Source organism: Cetorhinus maximus, chromosome 10 (genome assembly GCF_964194155.1).
Source record: "Cetorhinus maximus chromosome 10, sCetMax3.hap1.1, whole genome shotgun sequence".
Classification (NCBI taxonomy): Eukaryota; Metazoa; Chordata; class Chondrichthyes; order Lamniformes; family Cetorhinidae; genus Cetorhinus; species Cetorhinus maximus.
In genome coordinates this window covers 34,126,680-34,150,413 of record NC_135888.1, presented here as the reverse complement: position 1 = coordinate 34,150,413, position 23,734 = coordinate 34,126,680, and the positions used below count along the sequence as shown (strand labels likewise).

The 23,734-nt window shown below is 43.9% G+C and overlaps 1 protein-coding gene across 6 annotated transcripts in view; it reads left to right on the top strand.

Annotated features, from left to right (window-relative positions):
• Positions 1-23,734, top strand: part of astn2 (astrotactin 2) — a 1,702,785-nt gene that overhangs the window by 777,292 nt on the left and 901,759 nt on the right. For 4 of the 6 annotated variants that reach the window (XM_078550334.1, XM_078550331.1, XM_078550329.1 and 1 more), the window contains 2 exons: positions 12,913-13,006; positions 15,701-15,775. In XM_078550334.1, the coding sequence (XP_078406460.1) occupies positions 12,913-13,006; positions 15,701-15,775 (169 nt within the window). The remainder of the gene's footprint in view (positions 1-12,912; positions 13,007-15,700; positions 15,776-23,734) is intronic. The other 2 variants (XM_078550333.1, XM_078550330.1) reach the window with 1 other exon arrangement.

The window sequence follows — 23,734 nt, the reverse complement described above, 5'->3', positions numbered from 1 at the left end:
TGTAAATAGTTGAGGGGCTTGCATTGATCCCTGTAGCATTCCACTAGTTACAGCCTACCAACCAGCAATTGACCCTACGCTCTGTTTCCTGGTTAACTTACCAATCCTTTATCCATATTTGTGTGGTAACCCCCACACCATGTGCTCTTGTGTAGTAACCTTTGATGTGGCACCTTGTGAAATGACTTTTGGAAATCCAAGTACACCACATCCATCTTGCTTGTTACTGTTATGACCGTAGTTGATGTTATTCGCTGAGCAAGCCAAATCCCAGAGGGAAACTTGTCTTACTGATCATAACCTTTATTTTTGTTATTTGAAATGAGGGGAAAACTACTAATTCCAGAAACATAGAATCCCAGTTGGATTTCAAAATTATAAGATTTATTTACCAGAAGAAAAAGCAACTTAAATGCACAGGATTAAAATGACACAGTTAAACAGTCTTACAAAACACCCACTTAGTCAGAACACACAAGCAAACTACTTGGCAACAGCTCCCTTATAGATTTTAACCATAAAAACCCAGTAATGTTACCCAAGGCAAAAACTTGCTACACAACTTCTCACTCTCTTCCACTTTGCTATGGAATGGAAGGAAGTTCAGAAACAGACTGCTTTCTGAAAACATTGACTTGAAACTGGATGGCTGCTTCCAATTCACAACTTTTCTCAGCACAGAGCTAGTCTCAGGACATCTGCCCCCCACAGCCAACACAACTCAACTAAACATCTTTCCTTAAATATCATTTTTCCCTTTGATCAAGACTCCGTTGTTCTAAGCACTTCTTTGAACTCAATTTTTTCAAAATATAAAAATCTTTCATGTCTTCCCATTGCCTCCACTTTCAGGTAAAATAAAATTTAATAACCTTCCCTTGTTGACTTATGAAACCTTTGTAAGTTGTAAAATTCCTTGTCATTTCTAAACTACCTTTTGGAATTTAACAGCTGAAAAGTCAAGTCCTTACCTATCATCTGATACAAATTTTAAAACCCAACCTATTTACTCGTACGTTCAACTTCATCATAGCCTCTCATTACAAATGCATGCACCTATCACCTTGACCTTTCATCTCTCTGCTCCCATTGCCAAGCTGTCTTTACTAATCTTCTCACAGTTTAATTTTACACACAGTCTTCTTTACAGTATACCACCATATTCCCAAAAATATTTTTTTAAAATAGCATCCATCTTCACAGTTACTTCCTCAAAGAAATAAATGATTTCCCTTTCACAAAACCATGTTGACTCTGTCTGATCCCATTATGGTTTTCTAAATACCCTGCTATAACCCCCTTAATGGGTTCTAACAATTTCTCTACGACAGACGTTCGGCTAACTGACCTATAGTTTCCTGCTTTCTGTCTCCCTCCTTTTTTGAACAAAGGAGCTACATTTGCTATTTTCTAATCTGCTGGGACCCTTCCAAAACCTAAGGAATTTTGGAAGATTATAACCAATGCCTCTAATACTTCTGCAGCCACTTCTTTTAAGACGCTAGGATGCAGGCCACCTGGTCCTGAGGGATTATCAGCCTTTCGGTCGAATAATTTTCCCAGCACCTTTTCCCTGGTAATGGTTCCTCCCTCCCTTTCACCTCTTGATTTTCAAGTATCTTTTGGAAGTGTTCCGAGTATTCTGCAGTGAAGAGAGACATGAAATACCTGTTCAATGTCTCTGCCATTTTCTTGTTTTCCAGTATCAGTTTTCCAGACACACTCTCTAGAGGACCAACACTAGCTTTAGTTCCTCTTTTCCTATTCAAATACTTGTAGAAATGCTTATTATCTGTATTTTTATTACTAGCTAGCTTTCTTTCACACTCTACTTTCTCCCTCCATTTTTTTTAGTCATTCTTTGCTGGTTCTTGAATTCTGACCAATCTTCTGACCCACCACTAATCTTCGCAGATTTGTACAGTGTTTCTTTCAATTTGATACTATTTTTAACTTCCTAATTTAGCCACAGATGATGTATCCTTCTCAAAGAGTCTTTCCTTCTCACGGAGGTAAATCTTTGCTGACAGTATTAAATATCTCCTTAAAAGTCTGCCACTGTTTCTCTGCTGTCCTACCTTTTAACCAATTTCCCAGTCCACTTTAGCTAGCTCTACCTTCAGACCATTATAGTTACTTTTATTTAGATTTAAAACACTAGCCTTAGACCCGCACTTCTCCCCTTTAAAATGAACATGAAATTATACCATGTTATGATTGCTATTACCAAGAGGCTCCTTTACAAAGAGATTGTCAATTAATCCTGTCTCATTGCACATTACTCAGTCCAGAGTAGCCTGCTCCCTGTACTGACATATCACAGTCCTAGAATCAATGTTATATCTCTCGAGGGGTGAGGTGTGAGGTTATGTCAGGGGAGGGAGCGTGAACGGGATAGAATCATACCAGTGGCAACAGGATGAAGCCTTTAAGTGACTATTAGTTGCCTACTTAAGGGCCTTGATTGGCCGTTGGTTAGGATGGCTGTTCATGGGCCTTCCAGCCATGGATTTAATTGGGTTTGAGGTGGGAAAGCAGCAGGGTCCCAACCTGCCAACGCCGAACTGATTGAATGCCCCACCCCCACCCCCCACCACCAAGCTCACCACTGGGAGTACACTAAATTCTATCCTTTGTGTCTGATTTAGTTTACAGTACATTTTACTTTACAGTGGCGGATGTGAATGTTGTTCCTTTCTATCTTCCTAGAAGATATATTAAGCCACTAAAAAAATTTGTAGTATGTAATTATTGCTCTATTTACTTACTCATTTAATGCTTCATAAGACTGTTTGACAGTTTATAACCTAACCACGAGCAGATGAAGTGTTTATTTTACTGTCTTTTGAAGTTGATGAAAATCATGAGGGAACATGGTATAACCCAGAAGCTGAAATGTGGTGAATGAAACCTTGCTCCAAGTTCCCTAGATATTGGGCAGATAAAAGCACACTTCAAACCATAAGGAATGAGGGCTTGCAATCAGGAATTGTCTGATATACTGAACCTAAATAAATATTTATAGTAAAAAGCCCAAAAGTTGAACAATAATCAGAGATTTGCAGCTGCAACATTAATTTGTAAAACTGTTTGTAAATTAACGGAGATTTTAAAGCCTCAGATCAACTTTGGCAGAGGGATTGAACATTTCCATGCATGATTTGGCACTGGATGCTATTAGAAGCTCCTTCATTGAAAATGATAAATCAATGTATTGATTAACCACCAAAACGTTGGCTGCTGACCCCTCCATTTTTCATGGACTGGGATTAAAGTGTTGATTCAGCAAAGTTGAAGTTCCAGCCGATGTTTGTCTTTGAAATTATTCGACCTTAAGAAAAACATCCTTGCTATGCTTGTGTTTTGTTTCAAGAAGCCTGTGGCTTATTTCCAGTGATCAGATTGATCAGTTGACTGTTAGATACACCAGATTTTTTTTTAAATTAGATGCTTATGATAATTGTTTATGTCACAGTATGTAAAGCAGTTTGGAGCTTAATTAATTGTCATCCAGATATATCTTTCATTGATTCAGTCAAGTAAAGATGTTGCAAGTAATCAGATTTAATAATAAATATTTTGGATTTTACAAAAAAATAATTGGTTCTACTTTAATTTTTTTTCAGTCGTTGGCTTTAGCTCAGTTGGTAGAACTCATGCATCTGAGTCAGTAGATTCAAGCTGCACTCCAGAACATGAGCAGTTAATCTAGTTCAGTACTGAAGGAGTGCCGCATTGTTGGAGGTGCTCCCTTTCAAAAGAGAAGTTTAGTTAAATCAAGGCCCTATTTTCCCCCTTGGGTGAACATAAAAGATCCCATGACACATAAGAACATAAGTAGGAGCAGGAACATGGCCCTTTGAGCCTGCTCCGCCATTCAACACGATCATGGCTGATCTTGTTTCCTGCCCATTCCCCAAACCCCTTAATTCCCTGAGAGACCAAAAATCTGTCTGTCCCAGCCTTAAATATATTCAATGATGGATCATTCACAACCTTCTGGGGTAGATAATTCCAAAGATTCACAACCCTTTGAGTGAAGACATTTCTCCTCATCTCTGTTCTAAATGATCGGCCTCTCATCCTGAGACTGTGCCCCCCGTATTTTAGATTTCTAGACCAGTGGAAACAGTCTCTCAGCATCCGCCTTGTTAGGCCCCTTCATAATTTTGTAGGTTGCGATGAAATATTTCTCATTCTTCTGAACTCCAGACAATATGAGCCCGATTTACCCAGCCTCTCACAGGACAACCCCCTCATCCCAGGGTCCAAGTTCGTGAACATTCACTGTACTGTCTCCAATGCAAGTATATCTTTTCTCAAATGTAGAGACCAAAACTGCACCCAATACTTCAGATGCGCTTTCAGCAAAACCCTGTACAACTGTAGCAATACTTCTTCGTCCTTGTACTCCAATCCCCTTGCAATAAAGGGCAACATGCCATTTGCCTTCCTAATTGCTTGTTGCACTTGTATGATTTTTGCACCTTTTTGTGTTCCTTGTATGAACACACCCAAGACTTTTTGAACATCAACGCTTACCAGTTTCTCACCTTTTAGAAAATGTTCTGCTTTTTTATTCTTATGATCAAAGTAAATAACTTCATACTTTCCTATATTATGCTCCGTCTGCCACATTGTTGCAAACTCACCTAACCTGTCTATGTCTCTTTGCAGACTCTGTGTGTTCTCCCCACAGCTTGCCATTCCACCTAGCTTGGTACCATCAGTAAATGTTGATACATTACACTCTGTCTCTTCATCTAAGTCATTAATATATATTGTAAATAGCTGAGGCCCAGCACTGATCCTTGTGGCACTCCACTATTCACTGTCTGCCAATTTGAAAATGTCCCATTTATGCCCACTTTCTGTTTTCTATCCTTAACCAATCCTCTATCCTTGCTAATATATTATCCCCAATTCCATGAGCCCTTTGTTGATCTGTTAACCTTTGGTGTGGCACCTTATTGAATGCCTTTTGGAAATCCAGGTATGCCACATCGACTGGTTCCCCTTTATCTGCCCTACTCATTACTCAAAAAACTCTAATAAATTTGTCAAACAGGATTTCCCTTTAATAAAACCATGGTAACTTGTTCTAATCACACTATGCTTTTCTAAGTGCATTGTCATGACTTCCTTAATAATAGATTCCAGCATTTTCCCAACAACTGATGTTAGGCTAACTGGCCTTTAGTTCACTGTTTTCTCTACCCCTCCTTTCCAGAAAAACAGTGTAATATTTGCCATCTTCCAGTCTAGTGAAGCTGTTCCTGAATCTAAGGAATTTTGGAAAATCATAGCTAGCACATCCACTATCCCTGCAGCTTTCTCTTTCAGAATCATGGGGTGTAGGCCATCAAGTCCCGGGGATTTGTCATATTTTAGTCCCTTAAGTTTCTCCAGTACCTTTTCTCTGCTGATATTAATTTCCCTAATTTCCTCACACTTTTTAGCCCTTAGGTTATCATCTATTTCTGGTATGGAACTTGTGCCTTCCACTGTGAAGACAGACACAAAATATTTGCTCAATGTGCTCTGCCATTTCCTCATTCCCTGTGATAATTTATCCTGCCTCTTCTAAGGGACCAACATTTTCTTTAGCTACTCTCTTCCTTTTTATTTACTTATAATAAAAGTTCTTTCAATCTGTTTTTATATTTCTGGCTAGTTTACTCTCATATTTGATTTTTTTCCCTTTTTATCAACTTTTTGGTAGCCCTTTGCTGGTCTCTAAAACACTCCCAATCCTCAGACTTGCTACTGTTTTTTTGCAACATTGTAATCTTCTCCTACTTCATACTGTCTTTAACATCATGAGTTAGGTATGGATGGGTCTTTCTTGCTGAGTTCTGACGAAGACCCATTTTGATGAAGAGTTGGGGATTTATCCCTGATGTCCCAGCCACTATTTAACCCTGAAATCAACGCCTCTAAAAAAAATAAACAGATCATCTGGCCATTATTACTTTGATATTTGTGGAAATTTGCTGCGTGTAAATTAGCTGCTACATTTCAATTAGTATCATAGGGCAGAATTTTTCCGTCGGCGAGCAGGGGCTGGGGCCCGCTCACCGTCACGTAAAATGACGCGGGATGACATCAGGTGGAACCACCCACGTCACCCACCCCATTTAAATTTTCAGTAAGGCGGGGGCGCAGCAAAATCAGCTGCAGGCCCGCCGACCTGTCAATGGCCAATTGAGGCCATTGACAGGATCATTTAACCAATTGAAGGACCTGCCCGTCCAACCTTAAGGCCAGGAGCCCCAGCGGCAAATAGAGAAAACATGAAACCTCATTCAGCGGTGAGGTGAGGTTTCATGCAGGGTTTTAAAAATTTTAATAAAGCTATTCTGTAAATTATGAACATGTCCCAACTCATGACGGGGACATGTAAGGGATGTTTTTTTTTCTATTTTCAATATTTTTCAAACTGCAATTGATCTCCCTGAGGTTGCACTTAGCCTCAGAGCGATGTGTGCTCTTTTGTGTGCATGCGCGAAAGAGGGCACTCTTGCATTTGGGGAATCCCCCCCGCCCGCACAGGGAGCACATAGCGCTTCCTGCCGGACATCACGCTGAGCGGGCCTTAATTGGCCCGCCCACATAAAGTGGCGGCGTGGCCCGCTTCGCTGGCTGGGATCAGCTCCCCGCCGGCCGGAGGTTGGGTCGGGCCCGCCCGCCCGACAGGCAGAAAATTCTACCCATAGTGTCTACACTTCAAATGTATGACATTGGCTGCAAAGGACTTTGAGGTTTTGAACAGCTCCATATAAATGTAAGTCTTTTTCAACCAACATCACAAAAACAGAATATCTGGATATTAATCTTGCTGGTGGTTTTGGGACCTTGTTGGGATTATTTTTGGATTGCTGTCATGAAGAGGGAGCTCAATGCAGCAATGGTTGGAGATGTAACCTGCTGTAAAAATGAGTGGTCACATATTTCACAAGTAAAGTCTTGTACCTGGGATGAAATTAAAAGCTGAGAGGCTATCATGACATAAATTGTATTTTTTCTTCTGTGGCAAAATAAGTTGACAGTCTTTTAACAACCTTCGAATGCATTATTCAGTTTTGCATCCATAGGGGTCACTTTACTCCCCTGTTTGCTCTGGAACTGAGAATGTTACAATTTCCTCAGGCAAACGAGCAATTGTTCTCATAATTACGTGCCGCTGACAACAATCATTGATAGTAATCGCTGCACGCCTGACAATATTGCTCAGTTCTTACAAATAATGTTTTCACCTGTACAATCAACTCGCTCAAATGAAAGCGGCAAGTTCCTGGGTGCTCTCAAGAGTGCAATGTGGTATGCAGACAATTGTTGACAGTATTGAGATCTATTGTCCAAAATTGTAAAAGTAAAATAATTGCCATGCTGTTCTTCATTCAGCAAGGCAATACCATAGATGGGAATTTCCGCTTCTGTTTGTGACAGGCGTCCTAGAGGGTGGGAGCAGAAAATATTGGGAGATCGCAAAAATCGGCTTCATGTCATTGTAAAACCAGTTTGCAATCGCCCACTCCACCCACCAGTGGTGGGCTGCGTTTCCTGCTGCTGCACGTCAGGAAGCTAATTTCAATATATTGGAATCTCCTTATAAGCCCTGCTTGCCAGAATCATCCCCCCCCGCTGGGTCATGAGGTCACGTCGGGGTGATTGCATGCTGACGTGTTTCACAACGGTACATAAGCAATGCGCATCAGGCAACCTGCACTTTGCTCGGGACTTTGAGGCTTGTTTGCCTACCTTGCTTCAGGCAGCACTCGTGGTCATCAGTGCCAGGCTTTGCAGGCAGCACCACATCACTTTTAGGGGGGCTCACGGGCAGGTCTCTACCTTCCAGACCAGCCATAATGCTTTTCAATGACTGCAGGTCTAGGGCTTCCTAGGGGAAGGGGGAGAAATGGCCTCAGGTAAGGGAAGAAGCTGCAGGGTGAGAGCTGTGCAGGGGAAGGCGGGTATCCCAGGGTGTGTGTGGGGCACATGTTGATCTGTGCAAGTGGCTTCAAGATGGTGAGGGTTGAGGAGGCAGTCTCCAGAGGAGATGGAGATATGGGGGTGTGTGAGAGAGAGTGAGCAGTGATGCCCCTTGAGCTGGCAGTGAGTGAGATGCCAGTGAATGTGTGATGGCCTTGTGAGTGTGTGAGCTTAGAGTGATGAGATGATTGACTTACCCTGGCGGCAGGGATGAGATCATTGATCCTCTTTCTGCACTGGATGGCCAACCTTTTCTATGCAGTGTTGGCACTGACCGGCGCTGACCACCACTGCCACCGCCCCCCAAGCCGGAGTGATGAGATTTCTGGACCTCCTGCGGCCAGAGGACATTGTGGCAGGCTTCCAGGGGGCATTCCAGTGATGGGTCACCAAACTTTTCTTGGCTTTCAGGGCCATGTCTTCACTGGAGCAGTACTGCACTGCAAGCATTGAGAACTGTGTGCGCGGCTACAGTTTAGATATGGCACCCGGATTGAGGAGACGGTGTGGTAGCAGCGTGGTAGCCGATTCAGAGGCCGCCCACCAGCCATGCACCGTGTTTCCTGTGGCTGCATAATTAATGAGTCGGGAAGTGGATGATATGGCGCAAAAACCCGCCCTTGCAGCTGGCAGTAAAAACGTCTTTTTTCACACCTGCCACCACACTTTGTGAAATTCAGGGAAAGTTCTGGCCCATGCCTTCAATAGAGTCGGTACATTGGAATTAATACTTTTGGTGCCTAGTTACATCCTCCCGGTAGATGCATATATTTTATTGATTTCGGTATATACATCCTGCAATGTCACAGTTTTAAATCCTGTAAACGTAGGGCTCCCCAAACTGGGTCCCGCCCCCAGAGACGAGGATTTTGGGGCTGCGAGCTCCTAGGCAGCAATGGCAACCATGGAGCTTGGACTGAATGCTAAGAGATGCAAGGCCCCTTACGATCCTAACATTTTTTTTTTCCAATGATGATATAGCCTTACGGACCAATCTTTGAAGCCTGACTTCTGCTTCAAAAAAGCCAGTGAAAGGACATATATGTGTTGGTGGATTGGGCAGACAAGTGGCAGATGAAGTTCAGTGCAGAGAAGGGTGAGGTGATTCATTTTGGCAGGAAGGATATGGTAAGGCAGGATAAAATAAAGGGAAAGACTCTGAAGGAGGTGCAGGAACAGAGGCACCTCAGTGTACATGTACATAAGTCATTGAAGATGGCAGAGCATTTTGAGAGAGCAGTTAATGAGGCATATTGGATCTTAGGCTTTATTAATAGGGGCATTGAGTACAAGAGTAAGGAGGGCATGTTGAACTTGTTTGAGACACTAGTTAGGCCTCATCTGAAATACTGTGTCCAGTTCTGGGCACCATACTTAAGCAAGGATGTGAAGGCACTGGGGAGAGTACATTGGAAATTCTGAAGAATGATTCTAGGGATAAAGAACTGTAGCTCTGAGGATAGACTAGAGAGGTTTGGACTATTTTCCTTGGAGAAAAGAAAGCTGAGAGGAGAATTGATAGACATATTCAAGATCCTGAGAGGTATGGACAAGGCAAATAATGAGAAACTGTTACCACTCAAGAGAGCATCAAGAACTAGAGGGCACAGATTCAAAATAATTGGCAAAAGGAGTAACAGTGATGTGAGGAAAAACATTTTTACTCAGCAGGTGGTTGGAGTCTGGAACAAACTTCCTGAAAGGGTGGTGGAGGCAGGTTTGATCGAGGTACTCAAAAGGGAATTGGATTACTACCTGAAAAGAGAAAAAGTGCAGGGTTACAGGAATAAGGCAGGGGAGTGGGACTAGGGAGAATGCTCTTTAAGAGAGTCAGTGCTGACTCGATGGGCTGAATGCCCTCCTTCTGCACTGTAAAGAATGCGATTCTGTGAAAAGATAGGCAATTCCATTCATAAACCCCAGCAGTTTAGACACCTGCTTGCTCTCACCTCTCTCCCTTCCTGCTCTCACTGCTCCCATCCCCCAACCAGCTCACACTCTGAGGTCACAGCAATTTTCAAGCCTCAAAATGGGGTCACAGTGGGGAAAAGTTTGGGAAGCACTGTGTTCAAGAATGAATAAGTACATACAAGCACACTTCTCTTTTGCTTCCCTCCATGAGAAGGGGACTCACACAAAACTAATTAATGATGTGGATCAGATGGCAAGTTGCTGACCATTTTTATTTCCCTTCCTTGATCTGTATGTGGATTATTTCCCTTATAAAACACAGGGAATTCCTTTCATACAGGTGCATTGCAAGAATAATATGCATATATTCTACACTTATCCCAATATTTATCCCTCAACCAATATCAGTAAAACAGATTATCTGGCTAATATCTCATCTGCTGTGCACAAATTGGTGCAACGTTTCATACATCACAACAGTACTTCAAAAGTATTTCATTGTCTGCAAAGTGCGTTGGGATGTCTTGAGATTGTGAAATGCCCTATAAAAGCAAGACTTTCTTTTCATCTTTTGAAATTGACTGGACCTATGCCCAGTACCTCTATTTAATTTGGGCCATCGCTTTTATATTATTGTGAGACCTGCTTGAAGAACCTTAGCCCAAATGGAGGGGAGCACCAAGAATGAAAAGAGTAGGAAAGGCAGCCTGGTAAATCTGGAACTCATGGTCAGGTAAGGCTAGGCTTTTGTGCACACTCTATTTCCATTTTTTATGGCTTTAATGTTATACTGAATACACTTCAGCAGTTCACTCCCAACAAATTATTGGAAATAGATGGAAACTGGAAAGTTTGGTTATAGATTTTCTGTAACCAAGGCTCTCTAAACTCTAATTGGATTGAACACATTAACTTGGGACTGGAAATTGGTTCAGTGATTTTCAGCAATATACTTGTTGCTTACAATCAGTGTAATTATTTTGCAAACTCAGTGTTTAAAAGATCTGTGCGAATCTATAATCTCTCCAAGACAAAGTTTGCACTGGCTTCCTTTTCTTGCGCCTGCTTGTGACCCACAAAGCAGCAATGTTATAGTAAAGAAAGATGGAAACATTCACTGCTGACTTTCATAGCACACCTCATATGAATATAGTGTTCACTTAGCGAAACTGCAGTTGGCAGTGATAAATGGGTAACTTGCAGATCTGTACCATGATCAAATTAATCACTGCATAGAAATGATATCGGCACAAATGGCATTGAAGGCTTATGTTCCCTTTTCTTTAGCTCAGTGAGATTTTTAATATTGTATTGGCCATGCAGCCTTGGCAAATGTATAGATATCAAAAATATTCTATTCTGGCTCTCGTTGCTGTATTTCCTTCAGAAGTGTCCCATGTCTGCTTTTTTTTTGTTATGAATTGTAATATTTGTGCCAAGTGACAGGTCATAAATCAGTGCTTCAAGAGTTCTAGGACGAGGACCATAACTTTTAATCTTTAATATTAAATCAGGTTTAAGGTGTGAATATTTCATGAATCTGAAATCACCGTGTCATTACTAGTCCTCTTTGAAATTTGGAAGAAGGAATTTGATTTTCCTGAGTCAGATAAGAAAGCAGTAGCTCTTTGATATATGTTGGCTACGTAAGTAACTGTGTTTGGTTTTGTTACAAAGCCTAGCTTTCCTGAAACTGTGTTGTGCCTTAATGTGCGAGAGTTTGAGTGAAGAATTATTTTACGCTCTTATTTTTAAATCACACAATCTTTCCAATGTCTGCTTCTGTTTGAATCCAGCTTAGACAGAAAGATGATGGTTTCCATCTGTTTCTTGTTAAGGGTCACAGGAGAAATGAGCTCTGCCAGCTTCAATTCAGTTCTCAGTAGAGGAGATCCCAAGGTGCAAAATGTCTGTGAATTCAACACTAATTGGCAGCATCACTGCATGAAGCCAATCAGGGGAGAGTTCAGGTGTTTAAATGTCACATTGGTGTAGTGGGGTTGTGCTCTTCTCAGTTCATTTTCAGGGTTACAGATCATTTTCAAGGCAGTCAGGCGCATTCTGGCATTGTCCTCCCACAAGCTCATTTCACACTCCAGGGGTCTAACTGAGTTCCAAATGGAACATTATTCGATCAGGAACCAGAGATTTAATTTGGGGCCTGCTAAGACTCAGTTAATTGCTGGCTAAATTTGCTGAGTCACATTCTGAGAGTTGCGATTCATCAGTTTACTGACTGCCTATGGAAATACAGGCACAGTTCAATTACTGGAAAAAATTGGGGAGTTAGCATTTTAAAACAATTGAAGCTCACAAATAGTTCTACTTACAGGAGAATATAAGTATTTTCTTGACACTGTTTGATTATTCAGTCTAAGTTGCCTGACAAAAAGAAAATTGTTCAGTTACTAGTGCTTTTAGTCATTTGTTACATTAAAAGTTTTAAAATGTGAAATTTTGCTGTGTCACTCTTTCAGCTAGTAACTAGAATTTCGAATCTTTTTTTGAACATTATCAATCTCTTCAGAGATTGTAACACCATGGGGAAAAGACAGGGTGAAAGACTGGATGAATTGTTTTGGCAGAGAGCAGGCAGAGGCACGATGGGCCAAATGGCCTCCTCCTGTGCTGTAACCATGATATGATTCTATTCTGTGAATTGAAATAGAAAGAGTATTCCTCTTGTAAGAAGATGCAGTTGAAAAAGTCATACAGAATTGCATTAGTCTGGCAAAAAGATAAAGAAATGCAAGGGAGAATATCATTAAAGAGGTTACATGGAAAATGCATGTGTGATGTTGAAGCTAAATGTGAATGAAATTCAGAGCTGTGTTTTGAATGATATCTACTGGTAGAGATTGAATCAAATTTGTTTGAAGTGATGCTGATGTTTTGAACTGAAGGCCATGTGGATTGCAGGATTTTTCCTGCTGGTGGGTGGAACAGCATGTGAAGATGTCAATACCTTAGTTTTTTGAATCTCAGTTAAATTTTTGTTTTTTTTTTCAGGTGAATGTGGCTGTCATGATGGTTATTCTCCAGATCCAATCCACAAACATCTTTGTGTGAGAAGTGACTGGGGACAAAATGAAGGGTTAGTTCGGTAAATAAAGATCAACGTGTATATGATGTATGTTACAAAGATTGTAAGGGAGCATGCCCTGTTTGTTACAAATTCTACATTAAAAAAAATCAAGTTCTATGCTGTAATTCCTGGCATTGTAAACGGCAGGAACTGGTGGAACAAACCCTTTCTACACTGTTGTTTGCTACTGTTGGATCACTGAAGTTTGGATCATCACTCTCCCAATTATAGATTTGAAATCTGCTCCCAATCTCCTACAGGCTTCTTTGATACAGAAACCAATGACAAATTACATGGAATTTTACAACACAGAAATAGGTCATTCATTACTACTGGTCTATGCTGATAGCTATGGTCTTTTCAAGACTCCTTCCATCTTACTTTGTCTCACTCTATCAACATATCCTTCTATTCCTTGCTTTTTCATGCACTTATTTAGCTTCCCTTTAAATGTACACATGCTATTCACCTCAACCACTCCTAATGGTAACAGGGTCTACATTCTCACTACTCATTGGGTAAAGAAGTTTTTCCTGCATTCCTTTTTGGATTTAATAGTGACTATCTTTTTGTAAAATCTCTAGTTGTGCACTCCTCACAAGTGGAAACATCCTGACATCCTCTTCATGTTTGACCTATCAAACCCTTCATAATTTTGAAGGCCTCTTAGAGGTGACCTCTTAGCCTTGTCTTTTCTAGAGAACAAGAGCCCAACCTGTTCCGTCTTTGCTAACAGTTGTACTATTTTGTACCATCTTTGTAAAAGATTTTGCAATTTCTCATTGGATCCTAATAGGATGAGTAATAAGGATGCACCAGCTGTGTTGAGACCTGGCTCCAAGAACCAATGGACTCATGCACTAACAGTAGGGAATTGCCCCCACCCCAACTGACTGCATCCCAACCACAACTTTTCCTCCACCATTCTTCAATTTGAATGCTTTCTTCCCACCAAGAGAGAAAAATGTTTCTTTAAAACTGACTCCTAATCTGTTTTGTTTGTCTGCATCTCTTTTCTCTGGGGATCCAATCAGCACCTGATAACTCCATTCAGCTTGGAGCATGATAATAGTTTTCTAGTGTGATGTCAGTGCTTCTATCACTAGCTGGACACTTAAGTTGCTGTCACTTGCTCCCGCCTCTTGACAAAAAAACAGTTTTGCTTTTCTGATGTTCTCCATTGAAGCCTGGGATCACAAATTGACAAACCCTGCCCTCAACTACAGAAAGTGAGCTCATGTAATGAGGTGCAAGATTCTTAGCCATGTGCTTGCTACCTGAAGCATTGCGTCACACCATAAAACATATACATAGTTAAAAGGTAAATGCCAGGTCTATCATGTGGACCACAGGAGAGAACTGTGAAGAATAAATGTTGTCTTCTCTTTTTATTTGTATTTTCAGCAGTTTACATTTGGATAGATATTTTATGAAGTAATCTCCATTTTTTTTAAACTCTGAAACTGGGAAGGACATGGCCCATTGAGTATCCTTATTCAATGTAGGGCCATTACCCCATCTTTGCACTCAATTATTTTAATGGGTTTATGTGAAAGTGTAAGCAAGAAACATTTAATATGTTTAGAAATATTTGTGAAATTCTGTTGCCTGGCATAGACTAGGTTGCCTGCTAGGATCCAAACTAAAATGAGCGTGTTAGTAATATTCCCATGTGCTCACTAATCACTGCAGAGCCAAAGGTCACAGGTTTGAATTTTGTTCCTTGCCATTTTAGCTGATAGTTAGACCAGCAGCCAAGGAGGGGAAAAATTAGCCAAGCTTCCTGCTGACTATGAAGATGTGAGTATATGCAGGCATATATTGATGTCAGATGAGAAGAAAGTGGGCTGACTGTGACCTGCTCTGTTGTCAAATAGCCTACAGATACTCTGGGGAGAGGGAGTTGGGTGGTGGTATAATTCTAACCCCCAATAAACAGGTGGGTGGGAATTGGGTCAGATGTAAAAAAAAAAATTGTCTCAAACCCAACTCCCATCTGCCTGCAACACAGCCACTTCCCGGTTTAATTGAGGTGGGAAAAGAGGACAGGCAATCAACCTGCTCCCAGGAGATGGGTGTCCACATATTTTAAAGCTGGGACCCTCACATGTGGCAGGTTTAATTGTGGCTGGCCAGTTTTCCCAGGCTTCAGGAAATCCAGCAGCTCAAGGGAGCTTCGGGGAGAAGTTAAGTGCCTTTACAGCACTGCTTGTGGGCTAGGAGTAGTAGAGTGTTTCCCCCACCCCAGGTCACCCCATGCTTGCCTGAGATTAGAACCCTTTCTATCAGGCATCCAGAGACCATGTCCCTCCTATCCCTTAATCATATTTCCTCCCTGCTCCAAACACACTATGCTCCCTCTAGCAGCTGTAGGCCCCTTACCAGCAACTGTGGCCTACTCCGGAGTCCTGCCTATGCTGGCGCACCCCCCCACCCCCAACTTGAAGCCAAGCCTGTCGGTCCAGTCAGGCTGATTTCATTTGTGGATCCTGTCAAAAAAAATGCATGCTGTGGAGTTAAAACTTGGCAGAGTGTGGGCCCAACCAAAATTCTACCCTATCACTCAATATCTGAACCATAAATGTAAGTTTTGCTGTTTGTCTTGTTAGTATGTGATGATTAGCCCAGTGACTACATTTGGAATAATCAAACCTCCCTTCCTGTTCAGTTATTTCCTAACCCGTATTTAATTGTCACTGCTGTTTTTTGCAGACCATGGCCATATACAACACTGGAAAGAGGCTATGACCTTGTGACAGGGGACCAGGCACCGGAAAAGATATTTAGGTAAAAAAGTGAATTTCTTTCAACAACTTTCCCTTTTTCTGCTGCACTAACTTATTAATGAGGAGGGATTGTGTTATTAGTCAACTCTTATGGCATAGCTCACCTAAACCAAAATGCACCACTTTTAAGTTATATATCTTAGACTCAATGTGAATACGATTATCTCTTCGAAGGGATTGATGGACAGGTATGTGGACTTTTTTTATTTCTGGGCCATGGCCTCATATCCAGCCATAACTGATTGGATGAAACTCTTCCCCATTTATACATGTTCTTAGTGAACTGAGTTTCATATTTATAACTAAGCACTACTCATCACTAAGTCGGTATTGCACTTTGGGAAAACATGTGGAGAGTTGCAGTGGAAAAGTTTACACTGGTGCAGAGTTTGGGATTAAAACATATTGCTGGAGCAGAATAGAGGAATCTTCATTTTGCATTTAACCTGTGCCGTTCCTATCCCAGAAGTGTGTTTCTGGCCACTACCACAAAAATTACAAACATTTTCATTGATCATCAATGACATCCCTTCTACAATCTTTTGAGTACAAAATACACATTCATTCATGGAGGGAAATGAAAGACAAACATTTTGTAACTGATAATCCATTGTTTTGAGTCATTAATTTTTACAAACAACTTAAAGGATTTCCTATGACTTTGCTTACAGCAAACTGGGGGTGGAATCGTCCCAGATTTGCACTAAGTGCGGTAGCGGGCGGGTAAAATGGTTTTTTACTCGCCAGCCGCAATGGCAGGTTTTCACGCCGTATCGTCCCAAATCCGCCACATTATTTATGCACTCCGGGGAAACACGCTGTTTCCATGAAGAGCAGGCTCTCATTTGCCCGCCCGCCATCACCCCACTACTGCATCACGCCCGGCGCCATATTTAAAGTCCAGCCGCAAGCACAGCCCCCAGTGCTTCAAGACAACCACTGCTGCATAGAAGACATGGCCCTGAAAATGAAAAGACTTCAGAAGTCCCAGGTACAGCGACGCATCCCTCGAGCGCCTTTTTGATGCTGTGGAGGCCCACAAGGATGTTCTCTACCCTCGCTCTGGCCGCAGGATGGGCAGCAACATGCTAACCCAGCTTGGGAGGCGGTGGCAGCGATGGTCAGCACCAACGCCCTTCAAAAGAGATCAGCCACCCAGTGCCGCAAGAAGATGAATGATCTCCTTCGTTCCACCAGTGTAAGTCACTCTTCTCATCACTCTCAACTCACACATTCACAAACTCATCACACATCCACAGGGCCTCACTCACTGCCGGTTCAAGGGACATCACCGTTCACTCTCTCACACACACCTGCATTATCCTCATCCCATCCATGGGACCACTCACCGCCCACACAGGCCAGGCACACTTACCGTCTGGCCTGGCAGACATCCTACTTACACTCTCTCTCCATCTCTATTTATGCAGGCCAGCTGGCACAAAACATCAGGGAGAGATTGCAGACCATTGGAGGAATGCCTAAGATCAAGGCCCTCACCAACTTTGAAAACAGAGTCATCCAGCTGGCTGGCGACACTCTGGACCAGTCCTGTGCTGACAGTGAGGTCAGTGCTGCTCTACCAAGTGAGGATCCAGCAGTGCAACATCCATCAGACAACCATGCTCTGCGTGATGTGTCCTCTTCCACAGGCCACTGCCATGCACTAATTATCTCCCCTTGCTTCCGCAGGCACATCTGGGAAGCAGTCAAGAGAGTCCATGACCCAGTGCCTCTAATCAAGCCCTGAAGACACCTCAAAAGAGGAATCTGAAGACATCCTACTTGGAGTCCCATCACAACGGTCACCCACATCCTCCGCCAGCGCAGAGACACACACCTCGGTGGGACCTAGCTTTAGAATAGCCTCAGGATCACAATTTGGTGAGCACTTCAAACTGTCTGATCCACAGTAGGTGGCGGCAGGGACTTCCCAGGTGTCCGGCACTCGGAGGACTGCTGGAGGCCAGAACTTTGCTGAGTCCGAGTCAGATGACGAACCTCTGGACTCGGTCATGTCACAGTTGCTAGAGCTTCAAAGGCAAGCTTGGGAACATCAGGAAGGGACGTCCGCTGTACTCCTATGATTGCAAGGCACGATGGAGGAGTCTGTCCACCTTCAGGCTGAGGTGATAGCGCCGGCATGCCAACGCACCGAGGTCAACACTGGTAGGATGGCAGTCGCCATGGAGACCTTGGTCCAGGACGTCGCTCCTGCACTGCTGCGCAGGTTGAACTCCATCGCTGAGACCATAGTTGGCCTCCAACAGTTTGTATGCAAGAGGGGTGCAGGGCAGGTTGATCTCACTCCAGCCACCACTTATACTGAAGGAGTCAGCTTGGGGTCCTTGGCCACCCGTAGGTAGGAGGATCAGCAGGTGCACACTCCAGGCCCATCCACCTAGGTGATTCCGAGAGTGTCCAGCCCATCCGAATCCCATCTTCCTGTGACCTCAGCAGCTCTCGCTCCACAGGCCAAGGAGGGTGCCTCTGCCACACAGCAGGATCCCGAAAGCAGGCTGGCCCTCCAAGTCTGGGACCTCCAGAGGACGCCTGTCAAGGTCATCACAGATAGGGTGTTGCAGTCAGCAGGCCGCCTCCATCGCTGCGCTGGATGTCCAGGGAGCTCCAAGATGTAGTGGCAGGGGGTGGAAAGTTAAGAATAATTTGTTTCATAGCCTGGGCATGGGCGTTAATCACTTGCACATAATGTTCACTATTGTCAATAAACTCCCAAGAATGTCTCCCCACCTATGGCTCCTTGTTTTGATGAACAATGTTCTTGTCACTCAGGCGTGAATCCTTTCTGCAGAAGATAAAGGCAGATGTCTCAGTCCAGGGCCCCTTCCCTGTGCTCAGACCAAAGTAATGGTCTGGCCTCACGCTCTCCGGAGACATTACTGATGCCTGCATCTCGGTGGTGCTTGTCATTGCTGCCAGAATGTAGTGGGCCATCATTCTCTCTGTGTGCTCTCAGCAGCTTTAAGGTGGAACTGGCCCCCATCTCTTCAGCATCTGTGACCAATGATGCTGTGCTCCTGAAGGGCTCAGGTGCTGAAGGGGGACAAAGGAGCAAATGCTTCTAAAGGTTCATGACTGCGTCTCTATGATATGACCCTGATCACAGAGCGCAAGCGAGCTGCCCTCAGCCAGGCAGGAGTCAGACATTCTCAGAGGCTATGTGAAGGTTTGTGGAATGTCCTCATTGCATGTCATCATCATCCTCCTACGATCGAGTGACTATGAGGGTCTCCACTGCGTCTCCATGACAGGAGCATTCTCACAGAGGGTATTGGTGCTGCCATATGCCAGACTGAAGTCAATTATTCACAAATGCAGTGTGAGGATCTTTGGGGTCACCTGACTGATTGTCATCATCATCATCCTCCACAAACCTAGCAGCTATGAGAGCCTCCCGAGCGTGCATGCCTCATCTAGCCAGTGCGAGAGCCTCATCCTCATCATTGTCGCCTCCAAGGACCTCCTCACCCTCATCCCCGTCAGCATCTTCCTCATTGGAGGAGACGTGCAGCTCCTCCATCTCCTCCTCAGCTACCTTGTCCCCCTGTTGTAGCACCAGGTTGTAAAGGCCGCAGCAGACGACGATGCGTGACACCCTCTGCGGACTGTATTGCAGGGCTCCACCAGACCGGTCCAGGCACCAAAACCTCATCTTCAGCATCCCAATGGTCTGCTCCACCAAGTTGCGAGCTGCAGCATGAACCTCATTATACTGTCTCTCTGCTGCAGTCTGAGGCCGCTGCATGGGTGTCATCGGCACGGCTTCTGCGAGTAGCCCTTGTCCCTGAGGAGCCATCCCTGCAGCTTCTGTGGAACCTGGAAGACCCCAGGGATCTGTGACCGACTGAGGATGTAGGCATTGTGCACATTCCCTGGAAACTTTGCGCAGACCTGCAGGATGTGTTTCTGCTGGTCACACACCAGCTGCACATTCAGCAAATGGAACCCCTTGCGGTTGATGTAGTCCACCGTGTGCAGCGACGGAGATCTGAGCGCCAGATGAATGCAGTCAATCGCACCTTGAACCTGTGGGAAACCCGAGATTTGGGCGAACCCAATCGCTCTTGCATCCTGGCTGGCCCGGTCCCAGGTGAAATGCACAAAGTTGTGTGCCCTTGTGAAGATGGCATCCGTGACCTCATGGATGCATTTGTGGGTGGAGGCTTGAGTGATCCTACAGAGATCATCTGTGGAGCCCTGAAATGAGCCACTGGCATTGAAATTGAGCACTGCAGTCACTTTCACGGCCACTGGCATTGGATGCCCTCCATGTCCCATGGTACCTAATCCTGCAGTAGCTGGCAGATGTGACCGACCAGTTCCCCAGACATGTGCAGTCTTCGGCGACACTGGTTCTCGGTCATCTGCAGGAATGACAGGCAGCGTTTATAGACCCTGGGTGTCACCAGGCACTGACCAGCAACAGCTCACTGTGGCTCTTGGGCGGCATGTGCGGGAGCCCCAGCCACCTCTTCTTTCTGAGGGTGCTGCTTCTGCCTCTGCGCAGCCAGGAGCCTCAGTCGCTCTCTCCTCTGTTGTCTTCAGGCTCTGTAGGCCATCAGGTATACAGCTAAATCACCAGGCTCCATGAATCTGATGTACTCCTCCTGTAGAATGAAAGAGAGAGACATGTGGTTAGCATGTCGGTACGAAGAACCTGTCCTGGTTAAGTGTGACGGCTCCTTAACACTTGCCGGAGAGTGCTGCCCACCACTTGGATGGCCAGAGATTAATGCACTGCATGGCTGCCCTGTTAGCTTGAACCATTGGGAAGACTGATTCAAACCAGGATGCTGACATTGCAAGCGGCTGTGTGCACCTCCAGCAGTGACCTCTCCATGGCCAGCTTTAGTCAGGAGATTGTACAGAGTGTGCAGTCGTCCAACTGTTCTGCAGTCCACTAACATCTCATGACTGTGCAACCTGTGCCAGGGGTGAAAAGCTTAGTAGCACTTCGTGGCACTTTGCTGCCTCTGCATTGCTTGAATGAGCAGATAAGTTAGAAACCGACCCAAATCATATCAATGTGGCTGTGCCTGAACTGTCTCAGTTGCAGAGTAATGGTTACTTTATATAGGTTTCCCTAATGCGTGGCCACTTCCCTCGCCCACCCGACCCCCTGCTCCGAATGCTTGTTCGCCGTATTGAATGGCGGGGCTGCCCTTGCCCCTCCCCACACCCTGGCCACCAATCGCTTCAAAGGCAGGGTTGCTTTTGTGTTCTCCCCCCCCATACACTGGCCACCAGTCTTCAATGGCAGGGCTGCTCGTAACCCCGACCCCCCAACGCCCCCGAAGCTTGAAGTCCAACAGGCCACCCTGGCGAGTGCTGCACAAACGTTACTGTGCACTCACCTCTGAGTTCCCCTCAAAGTGCGGGCCGCCAAGTGCACGCCTTTTACGTGCTGTTGTGAAACACGTCGGCGTGCTTTCCCGCCAACGTGGACAGATGATTCAGCTGGGGGGGGGGGGGGTGACGATTCCATGATATGCTGATGTATCACAATAAGGTTCCTGAAGTCCGATGACAGGAAACACAGCCCGCCAATCGCGAATTGGTTTACCGCCATCGTAAAACCGATTGTGCCATATTGTCCGCTCACACCCTCAATCACGCCCGATGTCGGCGGGCAAGGAAAATTCCATCCTAGTGTTTTACCGTGTAAAGCACAATGCGTTGTTCCATTGACAATATTTACCTGTGATGAGGTTTAAACTGTGCTAATCTTAGTTTATCACTTTAAGTCTAATTACTGTCAATAAGCACATCTTGAGGTGAATTGATTTTGGTAAGTCTTTAGAATGAGAAGTGGTGTGGTAAGTAATTATGACTTAAATGCCTTTTTAAAATGTTTCTGATAGTTTGGAAGCATGATGTCTTATGTACAGGCAAGAGGTTGGCCAGGCTGAGCTAATCTGTTTTTCTGGGCCTCAAAGCAACTAGAGGCCATCTTAAATATATGCCCAGTTATCCACAAGCCACACCGCCCCCCCACCCCAAACAATCACACCAGTGTCCATCCAACCACTCTGAGTTCATCAGGAGACAAGTACTAAACACAGCCTAAGAGTATAAGACAGAGAATGAAGCATGTTTGTTGCTGCTACATGACGTCTTGGATTGCTGTACGGGCTGCAACTCCAAAGATGTTGCTTTCTTCCATGTGCACAGTGACAGTCTGAAAGTCTGGACTTGGGAAAAGCCAGTCACTTGGAGATTAGTGGAGTTTTCAAATTGAGCTGTTACTGTCAGTTACCTTCAGCCTTGTTCCAAGTCCCGCTCTTTTTCTGGTTTTAGACTTGACAGAATGTTCAACATCTCTGAGTTTCAGAATGGTAATTTTTGTGGTAAATGGAGGGAGAATCAAATAAACTAAAGTTAGCCATTAGGTTGAGAGATTCAGAAATTGTGAAGTGAAACCAAATTTCAGATCAGTCCTATATACCTTAACCAGTGCTTTGTCTGAACTTGGCCAACATAATAACACTATGATGGTACTGTTTTGTAGAATTCAGCCCATTTAAGTTCTGAGTGCTGGCTGCTCCTCTGACCGATTATTAAACATGGATTTCACTGTGTTGTGTTAATGACTCAAAATTCACTGCCTGTTTCTGTATTCCCCCCACCCCCCGTCACCAGCTTTCACGTGTATGCCAATTAATGAACAAATTAGTACACAAGGCAAAACAGATGGTGTTCACCTCTTGCAGTATGGAGAGCAGTAAATGCAGCCACGCAATCATTCACAATGGACCTGATAACTCTTCGACCATGTCACATCTGCACCAGGACTAAAGGGAATTTGAGGTTACGTGGTGGTTGGAATTCAGATGTTTTAAATACTTCCAGCTGCTTTATTGGCAGGAGTTGAACTCTAGCATGGTGTGATTGGATATATGTGAGTATGAGGCCATGCAATAGCAGAAACTTAAATGAAACACTTACTGCAAACCACTTTCATGAACAAAGCCTGTTTGCTTGTTTAATGGACATTTAATTCATTTTTAATAGCATAGTGGACCCTCTATACTACTATTCACAATAAGACAGAGGGTACAGTACTTTTTAGAGATGGGAGCATTTTAACATATAACTCATTATTTAGCTGATGAAATATGTCGCCAGTCATGCTTTGTGATTGTTGCATGGTCCAAGTGACATAAATAGGCACAGCTTTAGATAATTGGAGGCTAATTTAGTATTGGTGGCAACAAGAAATAACTAGATTTTTTTGAATAGTTAATTATACTTATTTTCTTTTCCCCAAAAATAATAAAGCATGACAGATTAGACAGAAGTTGCACATTGACAGGCCATGGAGAAGTCATCACGTGCTAAGGAGCTGAAATGTTGAATTTCATGGAGGAGTTGAAGAGTATGAACAAAGATATCCTACGTCCTGTACCTCTGGGCTGCCAGCTGCAGCCCATCAATACTGTAATTCAGCTGAGGTCAGCTGTGTGCTTTGTTAATTCTTAGGATATGAGCATGACTAGAAAGGTCAGCATTTATTGCCCATCTCTAGTTACCCTCAAGGAGGTGGTGCTAACATGTAAACACTCGATCAGAGTTAGGCATTAAAATTGTCTTTCCACATGTTGCCAGGTGGCGACTGGTTACACTTTCCAACACCGGACAGTTGCAAATTCAAAGTATATTTTATTCATTTACGAGATGTGGGCGTCACTGGCCAGGCTGGAATTTATTGCCCATTCCTAACTGCCCTTGAGAAGGTGGTGGTGAGCTGCCTCCTTGAACCCCTGTAGGTACACCGACAATGCTGTTAGTAAAAGCAGAATATAGCTGTTTAAAAATCGTCAGATCTGCGATAAGAGTTATGCAATGGAAAATTCCTCAAACTATTTCCCTATAAACTCTGACTCGTCTTCACATGAAAGGGACTAACTATTCTGGAAATGTAAGCTTTCAAAAGGTGGCT